The sequence below is a fragment of the Kluyveromyces marxianus genome, chromosome 2, assembly GCF_001417885.1.
Source record: "Kluyveromyces marxianus DMKU3-1042 DNA, complete genome, chromosome 2".
Classification (NCBI taxonomy): domain Eukaryota; kingdom Fungi; phylum Ascomycota; class Saccharomycetes; order Saccharomycetales; family Saccharomycetaceae; genus Kluyveromyces; species Kluyveromyces marxianus.
This window is the reverse complement of record NC_036026.1, coordinates 206,382-227,578: the sequence shown is the minus strand read 5'-3', so window position 1 is coordinate 227,578 and position 21,197 is coordinate 206,382. Positions and strand designations below refer to the sequence as shown.

Here is a 21,197-nt window from a genome sequence, read left to right as displayed (position 1 = left end):
TTACCATACAATATCAGCCATAACATAAACTTCCAAGCCTTCCCAGAATCGGAAACATGGAACACTGTTTACCTACCACTAGTAAGATCGAAAGAACATTTCAATAAGTGGGTTGAACGTCTAATTGTACAAATGAAGATAGCAGGACTAGAAAGATTAATTCCAAGCAAACGGAATGATTGGTCTTCGGAATTATTAGACAATGACGAATTGTCTGAATCCATCATTTTTATGTGGAAAAAATGTATTCCAGAAGAATGCTGTCCAGCCTGGGTAGAGTTTACACCATACAATACGGACGACTCTTCTAACATTATAGCATTGGAACTATTGACAGCATATGACCGGAGGAACAAAAATAGAGAAATATGGAGAGAAGCTATCAATCAAACTAACAAATATATGTCTTCATCGGAAATTGGGAAATTATGGAAGGAAGGAAACAATGTGTACCGCAACTTCTTTTGTAGTAAGAAACATCATGACATTGAGATGTTACTAGAATGTCTAGAACAAATGATGATAGAAAACTATGCCAACAAATGTGAGAAATTAAAAAAGGAACTGGAGAACAATGAAGACATCAATCTACCAACCGCCTTGAAATTGCTACACAATGAATCTAAGAAACCAGTAAAAAGTAAAAGTAACCATAATCGCAGAGAAGACAAAGAAAGTAAGAAAAGTCCAACCAAAACAAGTAACAGTTGGAACCGAGCATACAATGGTACAAATAGGTATACAAAATCTGGCAAGAATTACAATAAGTATGTGACAACCAAGAAGAAAGCTAAAGTAAATCACATTGAGCAAACCTCAACAACAAACAATGATTATGATGACGTTTCAGCAGGAATTGATTCATGTTTTCTTAGTCAAGATTAATCATAAATGTTTCTATCTAGAGAATGTCAGAGATATCATGCCAAATTCCGGAACAACCGTAGCGTTGGTCCCTAACAAAAATTTGCTATACAATATCAAAGATGATTCCAACATTAAATTGCTTGCAGCAGGACAAAATGAAATTACAGTTGAAGGAGAAGGAATCCTAAAACTTAAATTGAATGAAAACATTTCAATAGAAATGAAAGCGATGGTGGTACCATCAATCAAGATGATTATCATACCACTAAAATCTGTATACAAAAATCACCGACATGTTAGCGATAATGTTGATAGTATAATATCAAAAAACGGTGAAATTATAACATCCATCTTTGAGAAAGAGGAGTTATGGTGGATTTTAGGTAATCACATTCAATTACCAACTAAAGAACACAAAGTCTATCAAACAACGAAATCCAAGAAATATAAGGTAACTTTGAGAGATTTACACCGGCGTCTAGGACATACAAATGTCAGATGTGTTAGAGAAACAGTTAAAAGAGGCGGAATTGAAGATTTTTCAATGTCCGATGTTAACTGGGAAGGGATTGACGACTTCCAATGCGAATCATGCATGAAAGGCAAAGCCTCAAGGCATGCACGCATGAGATAATTCAAGAGACTAATACAACGCAAAGCACGGCCCCTTCGAATACATATGCTGCAAGTTAGAGACTTACAATATACTCAATTAGTACCCTGGCTGGTAAGAGTTTAGATTAGATTTCAATTACTGACGACTCGCCATTATTTGAGAAGCTGGGGCTCACAGGCCATGGGCCACGAATGGCCACGAATGGCCTCGGCCCTGCTTGGTCCCATCCGGGACCCAGCCTGATATCGAAATACGACTCCGTGGCCAAGCTGGTTAAGGCGTGCGACTGTTAATCGCAAGATCGTGAGTTCAATCCTCACCGGGGTCGTTTCTTCTTTTTTTCTTTTTGCCTCTTCTCCTTCTTTTTTTTTTACTTCTTCCCCCAGGTCACCCGGACCACAGTCCCAGGTTCTCCATTTTCCATCCCACTTACGTACCTACTTACTTCCTTTTTACCTGTTTGTTTGTTTATTTGTTCCTGCAGTTTCCCATTTTTTTCCTCTTTCAAACATCACTCTGTACGACAACCGTCCTCGTTCCACCCCGTTCCCTAGCCTCGCTTCTGATTTACGCTGTGCCAGACCCAAGACTTTTTTTTTTTTCGTTTTTCGATTTTTTCTTTGTTTTTTCGTTTTTTTTTTTTTTAATTTTCAATTTTGACAGCTTTTCCCGCATGCAACCGCATGGCACGGCATGGCATGGCTTTTTCGATTTTTTCCATTTTGAAGTTTTACATTTTCACATCACATCACATCACATAATACATTATAATATAATATTTAATATATATTATAAAATATTATTATTTTGTAATATAGGGAATAGCAAAGAAAAAAGTGTTAAAACACCGTCTAATCAGCCTTACTGCCCCCAAGATTTGTCAACAGACTAATTCCAGGCTACTCAAAGCTAATTCCAAGGTTTTTTTCGGCACATTCATTCCTTAAAACTCGCTCTCGCACTTTTTGCTGCCCTTTTTTTTAATATCCATTTTATTTCATTTCATTCCATTGGTTCATCTATCCAGGCTTTTAGCACGCTTTTAGCACGCTTTCAACCCCCACTATAAGATCTCATGAGCATCGGTCCAGTGCCTGAACAGGCTGGTATACGACAGGACTCGCCAGTGGTGCGTACTAAGTCGAGAAAGGGCACCATTACGTCGAAAATAGGTAAGATTTTTGGCGTCTCTAAAAACGAAGACCTTCTGAACAGTCAAGCACAGGGTCAGGATAAGGCACAGGCCACATCTCAAGGCCAGGATAAAGCTCCTCCATCGCCCCCAACTTCTGCTTCGTCCTCGTGCTCGAGTTCTGTTGCATCTTCCAGGTATCACGCTGTTTCTTCCCCTAGAGCATCGGGCGTTTCGGCAAAACTCCAGAGCGGCAATGGCGCCAGCAATGGCCAAGGTAATGGCCCAGGTAATGGACCTGCTGTTGCTGCCGCCTCTAACGGCACGCCCGTCCAGCGTAGCGCTTCTCCGGTTCCCTCGGCTAGCAGTGCGTCGATAAACGCCAGGTTTGTCGTTCACGAGGACGGCTCCCACGAACACAGCTTGAAGAACGCCAAGAGACAGGAGAAGCTAGGATCCATGATCAAGAACATGCTAGGGGCCCAGAAACTTCGGGGCGAGGCCAAGTCTGCCGTGCCTGATATTCTTATAAAGTCGATGAAGTCCGGGGACCCGCCCTCTTTGTTTTCCGGGCTCATCAAGCAGGTGAACGCCAATGCCAGTGGCACTGCCTTCCCTTACAGCGGGGCGACCCAGATTATTGGGGCAAAACGAGACGACCAGCCACAGTCCAGTCGTGCAGATATAGACGAGGCAACCACCGTCAACCCGCTGCACAACCAGAGCTCCGTCACATTCGCTGAAAAATACGGCAGGTGCCAGGAAGTCATCGGCAAAGGCTCGTTCGGAACTGTGCGTATTTGCCACAAGAAGAACTTGAAGGGTGCCAACGGCGAAATCCTATACGCGGTAAAAGAGTTTAGAAGAAGACCAACGGAAAACCCAGCAAAATACTCCAAGAGGCTCACCGCAGAGTTCTGCATCTCGTCTTCTTTGAAACATACCAACATCATAGATACCCTGGACCTTTTCCAGGACGCCAAGGGCGACTACTGCGAAGTCATGGAGTACTGCTCCGGCGGTGACTTGTTCACTTTGATCATCGCTGCTGGGAAGCTAGAGTACCAAGAGGCAGACTGTTTTTTCAAACAGCTCATCACAGGGGTCGTCTACATGCACAACATGGGTGTTTGTCACAGAGATTTAAAACCGGAGAATCTCCTACTCACCCATGACGGTGTCTTGAAAATCACAGATTTCGGTAACAGCGAGTGCTTCAGAATGGCTTGGGAGAAAGAAATCCATCTAAGTGGCGGCATTTGCGGTTCAAGCCCTTACATCGCCCCAGAAGAGTACACTCAGGACGAATTCGATCCAAGAGCAGTCGATATCTGGGCCTGCGGTGTTATATACATGGCAATGAGAACCGGTCGCCAGCTTTGGGCAACCGCTCAAAAAGAAGATGAGTTCTACATGAAGTATCTCAAGGGAAGGAAAAACGCAGCTGGTTATGATCCCATCGAAAAATTGAAACGTGCCAGGTGCAGAAACGTCATATATTCGATACTAGACCCTGTACCGAGCAGAAGACTTAACGGTAATCAAATTTTGAACAGTGAGTGGGGTAGAGAAATCGTTTGCTGCCATCAAGGTCACCCTGTAAGGTAGTAAGCTCCTCAACCCTTTCTCCTGCTTCTTTTTCTGTAGCACCTAATAGGTATTTTAATTCGCGTACTTGTATTCACTGTCATCAAGATCAAGTCATCTATCTTTCCCCTTCTCTTCTGATGTGTTATAATTTCAATTCAATTCAATTCTTCTTCTTCTTTTACCTTTTTTTTTTTCAATTCTAATTTCTCTATTAGTGTTTCAAGATATGTATAACTATTAACAATTTTACGTGCGTGTACATACTTCGTCTCTGTCATATTGCTGGTTCAAAACATAATATGAGATGAATTTACTTACTTATTTACTTACTTAACCTTCTTCTCTCTCTTATTTTATTTCATTTTATTTTATTTTTTCGTTTTTATACATTTTCATATAGTTTGTAAAGTTCAATGCCCAAATGTAATCATACGCTTAACAAAGATAAAAGAGAATAGAATATAGGCATTTTATTCTGAGAACAATTAAAAAGAAGAAGAAGATAAAGCATTATCTCTTCGCATAATATATGTGTACATAATTGGGTCTGCTAGTTTCTTAACATCATTAAGAAAACCCGATGGTGGTCTATTTATAGGTAAAGTGTTTTTTGCAGGTTAAAAAAAAGAATAATAATAATAATAAGAATATCATAATAATAGGTATAGTAATAAAACATAACAACGACGACTGTGCTTTCCGTCCTTTTTTTTTTTTTTTATCTCTTTATATCATTTCTCTTCGTTTAAGTTGGAGAATCAGTCAGGACTTCATAGTTGGTACTGATCTTGTTCACAAGTCTTTCTCTTCTCTTGTTGACAAAACGTAAACCACTATTTTCTTCGTTAACACCAACGCTGTCCGCTTCCAATAAAAACTCTTCATGTCCAATGTAGAACATCTTCATAATGTTTCCAAAACCAACAATAATCGATTTGGTACCAAACTTGCGTAGTGGACCAATTCTGTTGACAAGTAATCCATTAACACCCGTAGGAATTTCGTGGAATACCACTTTGCCGTCCGCATTCATGGTCCATCCCTCCCAAACGTTATTGATCTTGAAACTGTTCAGTCTCTTCACTTGATTGCTGTTTTTACTTCTATTGTGGATATTATTATCCAAATCGAATTCGTTGGCAGACATCGTGTGCGACATTGAAGTCGATGCAATTTGTTCGTTGGTGTTTGCGCTTATCAGCTCGGGCTTACGTCTGATACCGATCAATGTGTTATTCTCGGTGACATCCCAACGGTCCACGTTGGATAGAATGTGTTTCTTCTCTACGACAGATTCCAAACCCAAGCAACGAATTTCACGAGGGTCACGCTCAACACGAAGACAAATACTAGTCTTAGTTCTACTTTCCAACTGGAAAGAATGCATAATAAGTGAGTTCTTCAATGATGTATATGCAATGGATAGCGTAGCAACGGACGCACTCCCACAAAATCTACAATGTGTAGGCTGATCATGGAAAACGCGCAAAGTGCCAGGCTTGAACTCACCAATCTTCACTTTTTTAATAAGGATACCGCATTGGACATCTATCAATTCTACAAAATGACCATTTTTTTTCACAGCCATACCAACGAATGGAACGAGCAATAAAGTATTATCTGTCTCTGATGGTTGAATGGTTGAAATAGATGAATTTTCATCATTCAGAGTTTCTTGCGAAATGCTATTACCCATGAGTCCACCTGCTTTCATTCTTAGAGACCGTGGAGTCATCAATCCTTGACCCTTATTAAAGCGGTCTCGAATAACTTGTAGTTTTCTAGTCCTCCACTTGTTATTCACAGCCGTGGAAACATATAATTCACCCACCTCATCACACAATACTAATCTTTCATTCATTCTTGGAGTTACTAATCTTTTACAAGATTTTAGCGGATACTCAGAAGAAGTGATTTGATGGGATGCCAAATTACCTTCATAGTCAATAACATGAATCATATTTGCCGCAGTGATAAATACAAATTCGGCGTTAACTTCATCGTTGGTGGCATGGTAACTAAAGTTTTCATAACTTGCGTCCACTGGAGTACTTGACCCAAATTGCGTAGAAGAAACGGATGCTATGGATTTAATGGACATCACGCTGCCTCGTCTTTCTAGACCAATTTTGTTTTGGGTAGTAGCCATATTCGACGCACCCTTACGCTTCATGAAGCCCGGGATGGTCTTTTTCCTAAAGAATGATTCCAAAGGTAGCATAGATTCGACTGAATCAAGTTTGATACTCCATATGAAAGACATTGTCTTACGCGACCAACATTTAATTCTCCCTGTGTTATTGAAAAATGCAATATAAGCGCCATCATTCGATAGCGTACAATGAACAACAGGCCAGAACCTTGATGGAAGTGGAATTTTAGTTGGAGGTGGCATTGGCTTGCTCAAGGGAGACCAAACAAGTACCTTGTGGTCCAAAGCAATCGAAACCACAAACGGCGCCTGTGAGGTAGCTATATTCACAATGTCGAGCTCATGACCATTTATGGAAAGTTCTTTCGTGTGGAAGGCATTCACATTTTCATCAGATTGGCCGTCTGCCAAGGATAACGAAGATGTCGATGAGTTTACCGAAGATACTGATGAAGAACGCTTCATTTCACCCCTTTGGTGTCTATTTTTACGCTCTTCCAAGGTGATTTCATACAATTTGAGGTTATAATGATCCAGTTTCCTGACTATCAACTGCAATACTAGCAATGTGGAAACGAAAATCAAGACCAAAAATATCATAAACTCAAAGAAGTAGTAAACGTCAAATTTGTAAGTGTTCAGTGGAGAGAAGTTATAAGATCTCGATATCTGTTCGAAAGTTTTATTTTCAAGAGAAGTACCTTCTGCCTTGTGTTTGATGATGATCAAGGGATCATTTAGTAGAACATTTTGAACGGAAGTCTTGGACCCACTGAGTCTATAAAGTTCATTTGCAATAAACCTTTTATCGAAGACAATTCTTGTGAAAGGAGTAGACATATTGAAGAAGCTAAAGAGATTACCCTTGAAAAGCTTGTACAACACCGATGTGGAGGAGCGGATTGACGAGAATCTAGTATTCAAGTAAAACATGTAGAGTTCTGTAGCAATAGAAGAGGGCGACAAAAGTTCAGTCTTGGGGAGCCATTCATTCAGTTCTGAACAAAGTTCGATGCATGTTGCCCATTTGGAACGCCTTTTGTTTCCATCCAACCCTTTGTCCAAAGAGACATTAAGATCGCTAGTGGAGTCATCACCATTGTTGCTCAATGCCAACAATTCGTTGTAGGTGAATCTTCTATGATCCAAACTCAAGACTGCAGAGAAATAAGTAATTTGTAGGAATAAATTGGTTAGCAACGACACGATGAAGAAACAGGACACTTTCCTGCTGAACGGGGTAACAATAACGAGAAGCAATAGCATCGACAAAGTTGTTCTTAGCGTATAGTTGTTCGAGTTAACAGTGGTGATCAAGAAGTCCTTTTGAGAAGCGACATACGGAGGAACATCTTCCTTTAGGGCTGTTTCGTCAGATGTCGATTCGGACTCGATCAAAACGGTACCCTTTTTCTCCATGGTAGTCTTGAATAAGCTCGATAAGGATGCAAAGATGACTGGTATGTAAACCAAAAACCACGGAATGTTATCCGATGACGTTTTGAAAACGAGACAAGTGATTGCCTTGGCACTGTACACAGTCAATACTAGCTGAGCCAGGATGGCAATAGACACACCTAGACGAGACTTGACCGATTTGAGGTGCTCTATGTTATAGAAGAAGAACGATCCGATAAGGAAATAAATGGCCAGGATCAACAGGTAGTCCAAAGCGTTCAATTTCGAAATGTGGAACCGCAGTATCTCTACAGGCGACGAGGAAGTTTCCAGCGACGTAAAAGGCCCACTCGTGAATATATAGAAATTCGATATGTTTCTTATCTTATTCATCTCCTCGATATTGCTGCTCAACTGCGAAGCCACGGTGCTTGTGTTATCTCTAGGGCAAATCACGGTAAAGGACAACCTCTTGGCAAAAGAGACGTGTCCATTAACCTTCACTAGCCCTTGAAACAAGAATAGCGGGATCCTATGCAAGTTCCTATTGATGGTAGCCAACGGCATCCTATCCTTACGCAAGGCATCAATGCTGTTATCCCAGAGGTCAAAGGGCGAATGCAAGATTGTCACATTCGACAAATCGTGCATAATCCTCGCCTGTGCTGCCAAAGACTCTATTAAAAACGGCTTGGTCAACGCATTCGACCCGTCATCCGGTTGGATAATCACTTTAGTCAAGCTATAATTGTAATCGTAGCTCAGCAGGCCCCAGTCGCTGCTGCTATTCCCATTCTCATGCGTCTCAAGAACGCTCCGAGAAAGATACGTGCTGGACGCCTCATAAGAAGCACTATACGACAACAAAGGAGAATAAGATATCAGGAAAGTGATCAACAACGGAATTGCAATGAAAAGCTGTGGATAAGACAGCACATATGCAGATACCTTCGAGGGAAGGTAGACCTTCCTAAACATCTCGATACAACGAGGAACCAAAAGACAAAAAAAAAAGGCAGAGAACCAAACACACCAGACAGGCAACAGGCAGACACTCAAGAGTCCAGCTTCTAGCCTATCTAGCACGCTACCCAAACTCAATCCAAAAGCAGATACAATTGGCAACCACTTACAAATCCAGCGATGAGTTAGTTGAAAGACCAGTAAAAGTATGCAAAAGGATTGTAACGGCTTTTTTTTTTTTTTCTTGAGTGTAGAAAGAAACAGAGAGCTTCAACTATTATAGGTCTGGAGAAGGCGGAGATGATGAAAAGATGTCAAAAAAAGGCCCAAAATAAGGTTGGATTTGGGTTTGCACGAGTGGAAAAGTGACCATGAAATGGTTAGACCCACTTATATTCTGGTTCAGCCCAAGCACAAGGCCAGGCACAAATTTTTTTTTCTTCTTTGCTGTGTGTTTCTACGTCCAAAAAGTAAGTAAATACGTAAGTTCTATACAACAGTACCTTCGGAGTGTGTGATATATATCGGCCGGACGTTGGAACAGTAGCCCACGGTATGTGGGCTACTGTGGGGGGCACAGGTCAGTTTGCAATGCCCAGGCTGGCATTTGCAGCCAGGGAACAGGTAGTGCATGGTGCATATCAGCTCGGAGTTTGCGGTCAGCAGTGCGCGCATTGTATTGTCTGGGCCGGAGAAAGATGGAAATCGAATTCCGTCAGGAACGATGAGATCACCGTGTTACCCGGATGGCAGTGGCAGGTTTGGGGCAGGACACTGGGCTGAGCTGGGCTGGGCTGGGCTGGCCTAGGCTATTCTCGGGCCTATTCTCGGGAGCGAGGCATGTGGACTATTCCCCCAACTGCACGCCTAGAATGGGTTAAAGGACCAGCCGTCTGGCCGCTTGGCCGCTCTGCTTGACCAACTTCTATCTACACACAACACAAAGTCCGAGGAAAAAAGAGTTAAGTACATCATGATACGTAGTTGCTATGTGGAAAGTTGCAAAGCGGAAACAACAAGAATGCTTGTTTGTTCTATTTCACGCCGAGCGCACAGATGTTGAGGTTCGCCATCTGCTGGAGAAGATCGTCGATCTTTTGGTCGAGCAGCCCGTTGGCATAATCGTCACGTGACTGCTGGTCGAGGTACTGCTGGATCTGGGCCAAACGGGTGTATCCCTCGGTACAGAAACGGAGCTGGATCTTGACGAGCGCCTCGAAACTTGGGTCGTAGTAGGGCACTCTGAGCGACACGAGCTGGGGCAACTCCGTCTTCAATTGGTCGTTCAAGTTGTCAAAGATATCCTTCGCAAACGCCAACTCCTTTTCCGCACGAGGAAGCTTGCTGGCATCCTTGGATGGCTTATCGACAAGCCTACGGACCTTGGCCTTGGCCGCATCGTAATCCTGCTTCTTGTGTTCACGCTTCTTAATTGCTGTCTCGATCTCTTCGAAGTACGTCGAAAACTTCGTGATTGGCTCCAAAACCGTCTCTCTGAATGGCCCATCCAACTGTTTCACCGTCTCAGAGTCGAAATCCCGCACACACTGCAAGTAGTAGTTCCCCACGTTGTTTGCTGATGTGCTGGTCGCCTTCGAGTCGTCGTACAAGTCGGAAATAACCTCCGCAATCGTCACTTGTGACGCAGTAACGGCTCTCAAAGAGTCCAAATAACCCTTGGCTTCCTTCTGTAGCTCCTTACCGGCTTTCTCGAGCACCCGGTAACGACGTTCCTCCATATCGTAGTCCTTATCGTGCGTCTTGTCTACATTTTTCACTAGCACGCTGTTACCGGCACGGTTAATCGCTTTTTTAAACCCTTCCCAGGACATGTTTTCTACTTCAGTTTACTTTCTAGCACTTTAATCCTACTTGCAAACGCTTGATTATACTTCAAAAAATACTCCCTTGTCAAGCGTGAGAAGTTCAGGCCTTGAGGGGACATATATATATTATATATCCATATATATGAATACTTCATACATGTTTCAATTTCAATTGAAATGTAATGAATTGAATCCTTTATTTTTTTTTTTTTTTTTATTATTTCCATGTTCCAGCTTTAGTGTTTCAGGAAGGAACAAGAAGGAAAAAAAAAATAATAATACAAAATCCGAGGCTGTGTGTGTGTGATTTTAGGGGAGGAGCGGAGACAAGGGCACGCTACGGCCGGGAGGTCACGTGACAGAATACATCACACATTTCTTACGGTTGAGCAACGTAACGTGTTACCCGGAGGTATGGGAGGTACGGGTGGTAAGTCCGACTGGTCGATGATCGTCACCGTGTACGAAACGACAGTTGCTGACGCTATCAGCTGTCAGCTGTCAGCATTACCATCTACTAGTTGTATCTTATACTGTTCCCAGGAAATCGAGTGTAAGCAATGGAAAATATTCTTTGGTCATTAATCGCTGGCTATAGAGTATGTTTAGTATAGTTATATGTCATGCCAAGTCATGTAATCGTTAAATAGGTAGGGAGTTGGGGTTTGGGTTGGTTTGTTGCCCTTCCTAAGCAAACTTCTTTATCTGAGGCATTGGGAGCGGCTTCACGACAATGTAAGAGTTCTCCTTCGTGGCCACACCGGCGTAGGCGTTGTACCATGCGATGAATGAAACCACAACACCCAAGACCCCTCCGGCCTTGGTGACCCCGGTTTTACGAGTGAACTCGCCAATAGTTAAGAGCAAGAATGTGATGGTCAACAAGAAGAACAACGTGAAGAACGCAACGGTGGACTTCATCGTGCACACGGTGATTCCCACGGTGAAAATAGTCCATCCTAATAGGAAAAACCCAATGGCATCCGACAACTGTTCAGGAGCATCCTTGTATGCGTCTTGGATGCCGAACCATGGGATGAAAATTGATGCATACGATAACCAGAACCCACCGTAGCTGGTAAGCGCTGTACCACCGAACGTGTTCTCCAAAGCGATTTCCCAAATACCAGCAATCAGCTGCATCAACCCCCCGTAGAAGCAAGCAAGTCCCACAACGAGATTGGGAATCTTGATACCCATCGCCTGGGCATTGAACATGGACAACACAAACGTGGTCAAGCCGAATGACGATAACCCAAGTGGAACTGGGTTGGCAAACCTGTGTGCAGCCGGTGGGGCTAAACCGGGGTTCAAAGTACCACCGAAAGCAGTGTACAACTCATCTTTCAAGAATTTTTGGCGGCCGATGTAGACAAACTCTTGGTTATCACCGCCAACTTCCACCTTCTGGAGTTCAATATCCTGGTACAAAGTTGGGTCCTGCGAATTGTAGGTGTTGCGAAGGCCCGTGGTTCCCTCCTGGTGCTGATGGTCGTGTTTCAAAGAACTTTCGGTAGACATCGTTTGTGTGTGTCGTGGTGTAAATGAATAATATTAATAGCTAATTTCGTTTTAGCGTCGCTGCCCTAAACTTATTTGTTTTTAGTTTGTTCTTGCTGATTGATTTTTCTGTCTCTTTATTATACCACCAGTATTAGTGATATATATATATATATGAGTCTTTAACACGAGTCCGACACTTTTACATTCATACTGACATTCCAATCCATTATTTATACTAAACCTGTACCCGGGGCAGCCAAAGTTCCCCACTTCGGAGTTGGAGTCCAATCCCAACATCTCAAGCAAGCATGCCAACTACCAACTAGTTCCCCTCCAGTGGAAATTTCCAACTGACTGACCTCTTGAGAGTCACCTTTTCCACTTCTTCGTCTCGTGCTTTGCCAATCTCTATCAACTTTTGCTCGATTATAGGCAGCATTTGCGTATTCTATCCTGTTAAGGTTGAAAAAAAAAAAGGGTACGTACGGCTTTGTGTTCTCTCTGGAGCACACTTTCTGGAATGCTTGGTTCCTATGTACCCGTTTGAAGTTCCAAGCACGCATTGGCTGTACTCATACAGCACAATGGGTACATTCTATAGTAAGTTTCTATCGCAATTCCCCAAATCGCTAGTGGGATTAGCTCCAGGGCGGCTGTTTTTAGGTGACTCTCTAGCCGTGCTGTGCTCTCCGCTTTCGAAGGGTCCGCAATCTCCATTTAATTTTTTTTTTCAATACTCCGATAAATAAAATCAAATCGAAAACCAACAACAACGTATATACTGGGCATGAATGGATAAGGCAAACAGTTTTCAGCCGTGGGTTCTTTTTCTCAGCCGTGGGCCCTCAGCCGCTGGATGGCTGGTGGCTGCTTTGGTGGGAAACGTAGGGCAAGGCAAACGTATGTTAGGGGGGCACGCAGTTCGTTGGAGATGTATAACCGAAAGGTGGGGGCGGGGAGACAAAAAAAAAATTAGGTAGTTTGGTGGAGAAACAAGAGCGGCTAGACGGGGATGCGCATCGAAGGGGGGGGGACTAGGAAAAGCCAAGACCAGGGCCAATGGACAAGGCGATGGAAGGGGAAAAGAAAAAAAAAAATAATCAAAAAAAAAAAATAATCAAAAAGAAGGGATGGGACAGAAACTCGGTCACGTGGGGTTAGTTAAAAAAAAAAAGTTTTTTTATTTTTTTTATCTTTTTTTGGGCTGGAGCGAAATTGGGAAGTTTCAGTGGTCTGGTCTGGTTTGTCCTCCCTCGTCTTGCAGTGTCCCCCTCTTGTCTTTGGGCCACAGGGGCTGGGCTTCCACTAATAAGAATACCGTTTGGGCTACGACCCTTCCTGAAACAACGTTATGCTGTCGGCATTGGCCAGGATTACACTTTTTTCTTCGGACCTCCTCTTTTGCAATCGTTAGCGGATGCTGCGCTTCGTGTACGGAGCGCTTCGTATAAAGACGCCCATCACATGGCCAATTAGTGGACGCTGCGCATCCAATTGTTTTTTTTTTTTTTGAGAATCCGAATCCGAATCCCAATCAAAAAAAAACCCAGTTTTCAAAAAAGGCAGCGCAGCCTAGAGTGCGCAACGCAGCGTGCAACGAGCGCGCGCGCGCGAGCTCGTACGCACGTACGCACGCAAGCACGCACAACAGCGGTACTAGCGCTATAGCGTTGCGCACCATACCATCATCATGAAGTCGAAGTCGAAGGCGAAGGCGAATCCAGTGTGTATGTTGTGTGGTCTCATCACTTGAAAAAAAGCTTTTTTTCCCATTCAACATATATAAGTATGAACCATGAGCAGAAACATCAGGCTCTCTCGGCTTCCATTTGGAATACCTTTATTTCAGTTTTCTATTTGGTTTTCCTATTCTATAGTTAAACCAAACACACACACATCAACAACACACAAATAGCAATGCCAAAGTTAATCCTAGTCAGACACGGTCAATCCGAATGGAACGAAAAGAACTTGTTTACCGGTTGGGTCGACGTTAAGTTGTCCGCCAAGGGTGAACAAGAAGCCGCCAGAGCCGGTGAATTGTTGAAGGAACACAACGTCAAGCCAGACATCTTGTTCACTTCCAAGTTGTCCAGAGCTATCCAAACCGCCAACATTGCTTTGGAAAAGGCTGACTTGCTATGGATTCCTGTCGTTAGATCCTGGAGATTGAACGAAAGACACTACGGTGCCTTGCAAGGTAAGGACAAGGCCGAAACCTTGGCTCAATACGGTGAAGAACAATTCACCACCTGGAGAAGATCCTTCGATGTCCCACCACCAGTCATTGACGACGCTTCCCCATACTCCCAAAAGCATGACGCTCGTTACAAGGACGTTGATCCAAACGTTTTGCCAAAGACCGAATCTTTGGCTTTGGTCATTGACAGATTGTTGCCATACTGGCAAGATTCTATCGCCAAGGAGTTGCTAGCTGGTAAGACCGTTATGATTGCTGCCCACGGTAACTCTTTGAGAGCTTTGGTCAAGCACTTGGAAAACATTTCCGATGCTGACATTGCCAAGTTGAACATCCCAACTGGTATCCCATTGGTGTTTGAATTGGACGACGAATTGAAGCCAACCAAGCCATCTTACTACTTGGACCCAGAAGCTGCCGCTGCTGGTGCTGCTGCCGTTGCTGCCCAAGGTAAGAAATAGATTTCTGACCAATTGGCATGCTAATAATAATAGAAATAAACCCGTCTTATTTTTATATGTGGGACAGACCTTTTTTATTATAATTAATTATTATATACAGTATATAAATTCTCGGCGTTTTCCGTATTAGGGAAATGCGCTTCGGGGATGACACAACAAGAAATGAACGTGCAATGAAAATATATAAAAGCGACTCACTCGAGAGGGGTACTAATTAACTGGCTGACTGTCCTATTTGAGACCTGTCTGGTGCAAACGCCAGTTGACGCGACGTTGGAGTCGCGCCTCCATGCGAATCCGTGAAATGTCGCTGTCCTTGTGCTTGGCGTACCATTCTCGATTGGTCTGCTGCAAAATGCGGTCCTCGAGAGTTAGTACCGGCGGCCCCACTTCTGGCACTTCTGGCACTTCTTGCCTTTGGGCCTCCAATTCAGCCGCCCACAGCACAATATCGTCCACAGAAACCCCGCGCAGCCCCGGGTAATGCAGCAGCACGCCCAGCCACTCGCTCTCGTCCTGCGCGGCACACAGCTCGGGCAGCACGCATGCCATCAGCACCACCGCGACGCACGCCACGACGCGCCCTCGCGCCGACGCGTCCGCGCGCATCACCGCGCGCCACACGGGCCAGTACTCCTGCGGACCCGCCAGCTCCCGCATGAACAGCAGCCGACACCAACGCACGCACCACACTTCGTGCGAGCCGCTGTACCGCTCCAAAAGAGCCGCCACCCTTCTCAGAGGGAGAGGGTGTAGTAGTGGTAGTGGCCCAGCACCAGCAGCAGCTTGCCCAGCAGCTTGCCCAGCAGCAGCCGCTGGCCGCACGCACTGCATGAGCTCCGCGTCTATCCACCGGCTCACCCCGCCGTCAGCATAGAACAGCGGGTACAACCACTCCATCATCTCGCGAAACATCACGTCACTGCGGCTCCTAGAACCCGCCGCCTCCACATACACCGCCAGACACAGCTCGTGCATGCCCTGCTTGTACTCTAGCCCGCTGGTCCTGACCCACCCGTACAGAATCTCCTGCACTGCTTCTGCCGCTGGTCCATTGTCTTTGTCAGGCCACTGCAGCCGCGACACATCCAGCCGTATCAACTCCCTGTTCTCCATCATGCTCACTCCATTCACCACCGCCAACGGGTGTTCCTCCTGTTCTACCCTGTCCCTGTGCCCCACAACCATTTCTCGATACGTACGTATGTCTCAGAAAAATAATGATAATGATAATAATAATAAAGAAAAAAAGAAAGCGCTTCACGTTTCTGGCTTTAATCCTCTAAGTCCGAATTCCTGCCTCCCCCTTCCAAATTCGGTACCGACTCAAAACAAATGTCCCTCTCCTTTCTGCTCGGTTTTTCGCCCCCCGAGAAACCCCTGTCTTAAATCACCTTGAATCTGAGGTCCTCCTTTGCACTTGTGGACCCGCTTTGAGCCCTGCCTGCTGCTTGCTTTCTATATACTACGCTGGATAACACGGGACTTTTCTCCCAAACAATGCGTAATTTACCCAAAAGCACACAGATGTCAACAAAATAGACACACAGTTGGTTGGTTTCCCTCCCTTTCTCTTTTTTCCCTGCGAATCCCCTGGCGAATCCAGCAATAGTAAAAATAAAATAATTGTGAAAAAAAATCACCAGGAATCAGGAAGGAACCAAAAAACCATAAAAAAAAAAAAAAAAAAAAAAATTAAAAAAAAAAAAAAAAAATAAAGGATTTAATTTAATATATTTAATTTATCTGGGCGCTTTACTCTCTAATTTTGTTTAGTATAGCTAAGTTAGGATAGGATAGGTTAGGTTAGGTTTTAGAATTGTTTTTATAACAACGCCCCCCTCGTGATACATACAAGATACAGCCTAGGTATTTCAAGACTACAGGACACAGGACACAGGACACAAGGTAGCAGGCTGCTTAGTTGTTACTTACTACTGGTACTACTACTACTATTTATTATACTATAATACATTACCATTTGATACATACCTACAAACAAAACAACAGAAAAAGGCAGACAAATATGAGCAAGGAGGACTTTGGGTTGGATGTAGGATGGGTTATCCGAAAAAAGAGCGATGCTGTGAGTAGTGGGAGCGAAAGTGTGGTTGGAAATGGGAGCGGGGAGCTGAAACAGCAGCAATCAAAGGGGAGAAGCGGGTCAGAGACGCCGTCTCCCAAGTCTTCGACGGTCAAGATAGCTGAATTGGATGCTAAGAACCCTGATGTGACGACGCACATCGAGATTCTCGGGCCCAATAGGATCGTGAAGCAGCGCCGGAACTCGAGTGTCGATAAAGAGGCAGGAATTTCAGGGTCGGCCGGGGTGATGGATGGTCACGTGACTAGTGTTTTCGGGTTCCCCACGGGTCGCGAGAACAGTGTTGGTGCTGGTGCTGGTGGTGCTGGAGCGGGTGCGGCTTCGCCGCCCAGGACGCTGTCGCCGCCGACGGCGGCAGCTAGGGTCGGTAGGGGCAGAGGAAGCGTGTCGGTGGGGTCGAGCGTGGCCAGCTCGATGTCTGAGCCGTTGAGAAGGACGCAAAGCGCATCGTACCCGTCTGAGCAAGGTCAGAAGAGGAAGTCTGGCTTTTTTCGGAGTTTGTTTCGACGCAAGAGCTCGGCCGCGTCTTCTGCTTCCACGAGTCCCGAGCGTCAGAAAGGTAGCAGAGGTTCGGAGCCTGCTGCTGCTGCTCGTGCTGATACCGATGCTGGGCTGAAACCTCCCAGAGGAAGAAGCAAGTCGATTTCAGCCGCTTCGACAAACGAAAAAAAATTCCATACCCCATTGGCCGGAGATTTGCTCGGGTACAAAGGGCCTGGCGACGCGGCATCACGAGCTGACCACACGAATGATGGAGGGCCCTTGAAACGGGTCCAAACCGAATCCCAAGTATCGCAGCAGGACCTCGACCCCAGATTGGAAGAGTTCATCAGGTACTACAAGGAACACGGCGTGAACGCGTTCAAAAATGAGTCCGTTAACCCAAGTACAGCCGGTGTGGAACACGAGGGAAATGGGTTCCCACCGATTTTACAAAGACCACCAGTTAGAGCCAAGGCATCGTTCTCTCTCGACTCCACATTGGTTCCGGAGGGGAAAGAAGAATCAAAATCTGACACAGAGAACGAGGGTCAAGAGAAAAAACGCAAGATTCGACTGGACAAAAAGGGAAGGCCCATACCGCCTCACCCTCCACGGTCTCGCTTACCTCCTGTACTCAAACTCAAGCCATCGTACCAACAGCCACCAAGCACCAGCAGCAATCACAATTATCATCTGGAATCGAGCAGCCATTCGCCGCTTTCCGGAGCAAGCAAGTTCGGTTCTTTCTTGAAAAGAGTCACCTCCCATACAGACGAGTCCGTAACGTCGAGCCAGCGCATATCAGCCGCATCCTCGCTGGTGTCGTTGTCAAAAGATATGGACGACTCGTCAATTGAGTCATCGGAACAACCGATTAATATCTCGGTGGTGCCAGGTTTAGAGAACTTGAAACCACTTAAAAGAGTTGCATTTGCTGCTAATACCTATTTCAACGATCCGCCACAACAAATTTGTTCCAGAAATCCAAGAAAGGGTGAAGTGGAAGTGAAACCCGATGGATCCGTCGTTATTCATAGGCTCACACCGGCAGAGAAGCGTGAGATCTTGGAAAATTCGAGTTGCGGTATTGTTGTAGGTGGAACAGGTCAATTGAAGTTGATTAACCACGACAAGAACTCATCCGTAGCCAACGAACACGAAGGTGTTGCCCTAAAGCAACATGCAGAAAATGAAGAAGATCACGCAACACAGCGTCGTAACATTGAACTTGCTGCTGCTGAGGCCGCAGCCGAGGCGCGTGCAAAGGACGCTCCGCTAGATCTCCAAAGAACAATAACCAATAATGAGGAAGAAGTCACAGTCAATAACACCGCAAAGAAGGTCACCATTGATAAGCCAATGATATCTAGGAAAAAGGGGTCCACAACTTCACTAGCGTCTATGATGTCATCAGACTCCGGTCTGTTGCCATCCGAAGATGAAAATGACGTGTTACCGCCAAGAAACATCAAGATTCCTCACGATGTTGTGTACACTCGTTGTTGTCATCTAAGAGAGATTTTGCCAATACCAGCAACAATGAAGCAGTTGAAGAAGGGCTCTACTGATCCTATACCACTGTTACAACTAAGGAATCCTAAACCTTCAAAAGTGGAAGTATTGTCCTTCAGTGACTTCTTGAGCATTGCACCAGTGCTATGCCTATCTCTTGATGGGGTAGCATTGAGTGTCGAAATGCTAAGGATTATCCTTAGCTCTATTACCTATAAGGACAATTTCGAGAAACTATCGTTGAGAAATACCCCGCTTGATGCGGAGGGTTGGAAAGTGTTGTCTTATTTTGTGTCGAGATGCAAAAGTCTCAACTCTTTGGATGTCTCAATGGTTCCCGGATTAGCACTAAATGTGCAGAAGCCTTCAAAGTCGTCCAGCAACTCAAACGTAAATAGGATGAAATGCAATATGGAAAATAGATCCGATATGAACTGGAGTTTGCTAAGCGCAGCAGTTGCAGCCAAGGGTGGCCTAGAAGAGATGATTGTTTCTGGAGCCCACATGAACATGTTCCAGTTACAAAACTTCATTGATATTGCATGGACAAAGACCGTTAGACTCGGGATGGCGTATAATGATTTAACATTTGAACAGTGCGAAGCCATTGCAAAATGGATGTCTAATTCTAGAGTCACTGGTTTAGATTTAGGATTTAACGACTTGGACGGTAAAGTAAGACCTTTTGTCGATACTGTAATTGAAAAGACTAACAAGGGTAAAAACGTTTTCAAGTATTTATCGCTTAACTCAACCAATTTATCGGTTCCAAAGGGGGCAAAGTCGGAAAATAACGATGTTTTAGCATTGTTAAACGTTTTATGCTATTGTGATAATTTGAAGTTCCTCGATTTATCCAATAATCCTGGGTTGTTCCCTTACTCTATGAGAACTTTAACAGCAATTTTACCAATGTCTGTATCATTAGTCCGTTTGCATTTGGATTACGATAATTTATCTACCACTACTGTTATGCAGTTGGCAGAGGTTTTACCTATGTGTCAACGCTTGAATTATATATCGTTGTTGGGTACTCGTTTAAACATCATCTCAGCTAGCGCTCTAGCCACCGCGGTGAAAAACTCCAACAATATTATTACAATGGACATTGACTACACTAACGTTCCTGATAGAATAAAGGAGAAGATTTCCATTTACAGTATGAGAAACACTCAAAGTGAGCTAGAGCAGATCAACAAGGAAGGTGGTAACGATGAGCACCTTAAGTTAAGATCATTACAAGAAGAGCTTGCGAGATTGTTAACCGAAAACTCTGCTTCTAGAAGGGACTACGATACAGTTGTGTCCAACTTTTACGATCGTATCCAATCAGTTCGGAGTAAATTACATGCAGCTACTGAGGAATTGTTCAAATTGAGAATCAATGGTGAACTAAGTACCGAGGGAAAGGAAACTCTAATCAAATTCTGCTTCATAGAGGCAAGTTTCGAAAGAGGCTTGAAGCTTTTAGCTAAGAAGAGTGGGAAGAGTGGAATCTTTAGTGGAAGTAATCAGAATGTTTCCGGTAAGGGTAAAGGCTCAAATCAATTTTCAGATTCTTCTGATACACCACCACCTGAGGCAGAAGCCGATGGGAAAAAATGGCACAGAGATCCTCTATCGTCATCAAAGTATGCTACTAGTGGACATGCGGCTTTGCTACCTTTCCACCAACCGGCAACAGAATCCTACGAACCGGCAGACGAAGCAGTTGAGTTGACTGGCGCTACGGATGAGGTTCAAAATGAAGCGAAGGAGCAATTAAAGGAGGAAGGTGATGTGTTGAGGAGAACCAGAGGTTTAATGATGGAGCTTCAGAATACAGCTGATAAACGGGGCCAGAAATTAAACAAAGAAGTACTTCAACGAGTGGGCGAAGGTGTAGATAGTGAACGCATCAAGAACCTACTACTAAATCAAGATATATCGTCGGTAATCGCCCTTCTAGACCAACTGAGCGCTCAAGGCTATAATGTCGATGATATTTTCAAGAAGAAAAAAGAAGATAAACGATCTTCAACTCTCCTTTCCCCCTCTACTTCTTCATCCTCTACTGATGACCAAAGGTCAAGTACTGTTCCCGAGCATAGCTCAGATTCAAAGGAAAATCATAATGGCGAAGTACTAGAAGATTCCATCTCTAGTGAAGAAGAGGAAGAAGAACAGATGGACCGTGCATTTGATGATGTGTTGGATACCATAGAGCGCACAAGAGAAGAACTAATGCCAGGGACCACCGTCTCAACGAAACCCTCAACTTAATTTAATTCAAGAACGAAACAATTAAAAAAAAAGAACAAGTAAAAGAGAGAAAAGAACCAAAAAAAAAACACCCCAAATTCCAACATTAACGACATCTGACATTATCATTCTTTGATGCACCCAAAGAA

General features: G+C 44.2%; 8 protein-coding genes and 1 non-coding gene across 9 annotated transcripts; 5 read left to right on the top strand and 4 right to left on the bottom strand.

Annotated features, from left to right (window-relative positions):
- Positions 1-838: 838 nt before the first annotated feature.
- On the top strand, positions 839-1,501 carry KLMA_20103 (GAG-pre-integrase domain-containing protein; the record flags this gene model as incomplete). Its single annotated transcript, XM_022822642.1, has 1 exon — positions 839-1,501. One exon carries the CDS (start codon positions 839-841, stop codon positions 1,499-1,501), a length of 663 nt encoding a protein of 220 aa, XP_022674442.1.
- Positions 1,502-1,736: 235 nt separating this feature from the next.
- On the top strand, positions 1,737-1,812 carry KLMA_R203. Its single transcript has one exon. It is a non-coding gene; the product is annotated as a tRNA-Asn (tRNA).
- Positions 1,813-2,558: 746 nt separating this feature from the next.
- On the top strand, positions 2,559-4,223 carry SAT4 (serine/threonine protein kinase SAT4; the record flags this gene model as incomplete). The annotated part of the gene is made up of 1 exon (XM_022822641.1): positions 2,559-4,223. The coding sequence occupies one exon, from the start codon at positions 2,559-2,561 to the stop codon at positions 4,221-4,223; it is 1,665 nt and encodes a 554-aa protein (XP_022674441.1).
- A 727-nt stretch (positions 4,224-4,950) lies between these two features.
- On the bottom strand, positions 4,951-8,733 carry KLMA_20101 (sterol-sensing superfamily family; the record flags this gene model as incomplete). Its single annotated transcript, XM_022822640.1, has 1 exon — positions 4,951-8,733. The coding sequence occupies one exon, from the start codon at positions 8,731-8,733 to the stop codon at positions 4,951-4,953; it is 3,783 nt and encodes a 1,260-aa protein (XP_022674440.1).
- Positions 8,734-9,752: 1,019 nt separating this feature from the next.
- RVS161 (amphiphysin-like protein RVS161) lies at positions 9,753-10,550 on the bottom strand (the record flags this gene model as incomplete). The annotated part of the gene is made up of 1 exon (XM_022822639.1): positions 9,753-10,550. The coding sequence occupies one exon, from the start codon at positions 10,548-10,550 to the stop codon at positions 9,753-9,755; it is 798 nt and encodes a 265-aa protein (XP_022674439.1).
- Positions 10,551-11,231: 681 nt separating this feature from the next.
- On the bottom strand, positions 11,232-12,065 carry ADY2 (Ady2p; the record flags this gene model as incomplete). The annotated part of the gene is made up of 1 exon (XM_022822638.1): positions 11,232-12,065. The coding sequence occupies one exon, from the start codon at positions 12,063-12,065 to the stop codon at positions 11,232-11,234; it is 834 nt and encodes a 277-aa protein (XP_022674438.1).
- A 1,672-nt stretch (positions 12,066-13,737) lies between these two features.
- Positions 13,738-14,708, top strand: GPM1 (phosphoglycerate mutase GPM1; the record flags this gene model as incomplete). The annotated part of the gene is made up of 2 exons (XM_022822635.1): positions 13,738-13,774; positions 13,963-14,708. 2 exons carry the CDS (start codon positions 13,738-13,740, stop codon positions 14,706-14,708), a joined length of 783 nt encoding a protein of 260 aa, XP_022674437.1.
- Positions 14,709-14,939: 231 nt separating this feature from the next.
- On the bottom strand, positions 14,940-15,896 carry GYP6 (GTPase-activating protein GYP6; the record flags this gene model as incomplete). The annotated part of the gene is made up of 1 exon (XM_022822634.1): positions 14,940-15,896. The coding sequence occupies one exon, from the start codon at positions 15,894-15,896 to the stop codon at positions 14,940-14,942; it is 957 nt and encodes a 318-aa protein (XP_022674436.1).
- Positions 15,897-16,734: 838 nt separating this feature from the next.
- Positions 16,735-21,069, top strand: MHP1 (Mhp1p; the record flags this gene model as incomplete). Its single annotated transcript, XM_022822633.1, has 1 exon — positions 16,735-21,069. The coding sequence occupies one exon, from the start codon at positions 16,735-16,737 to the stop codon at positions 21,067-21,069; it is 4,335 nt and encodes a 1,444-aa protein (XP_022674435.1).
- Positions 21,070-21,197: the final 128 nt, after the last annotated feature.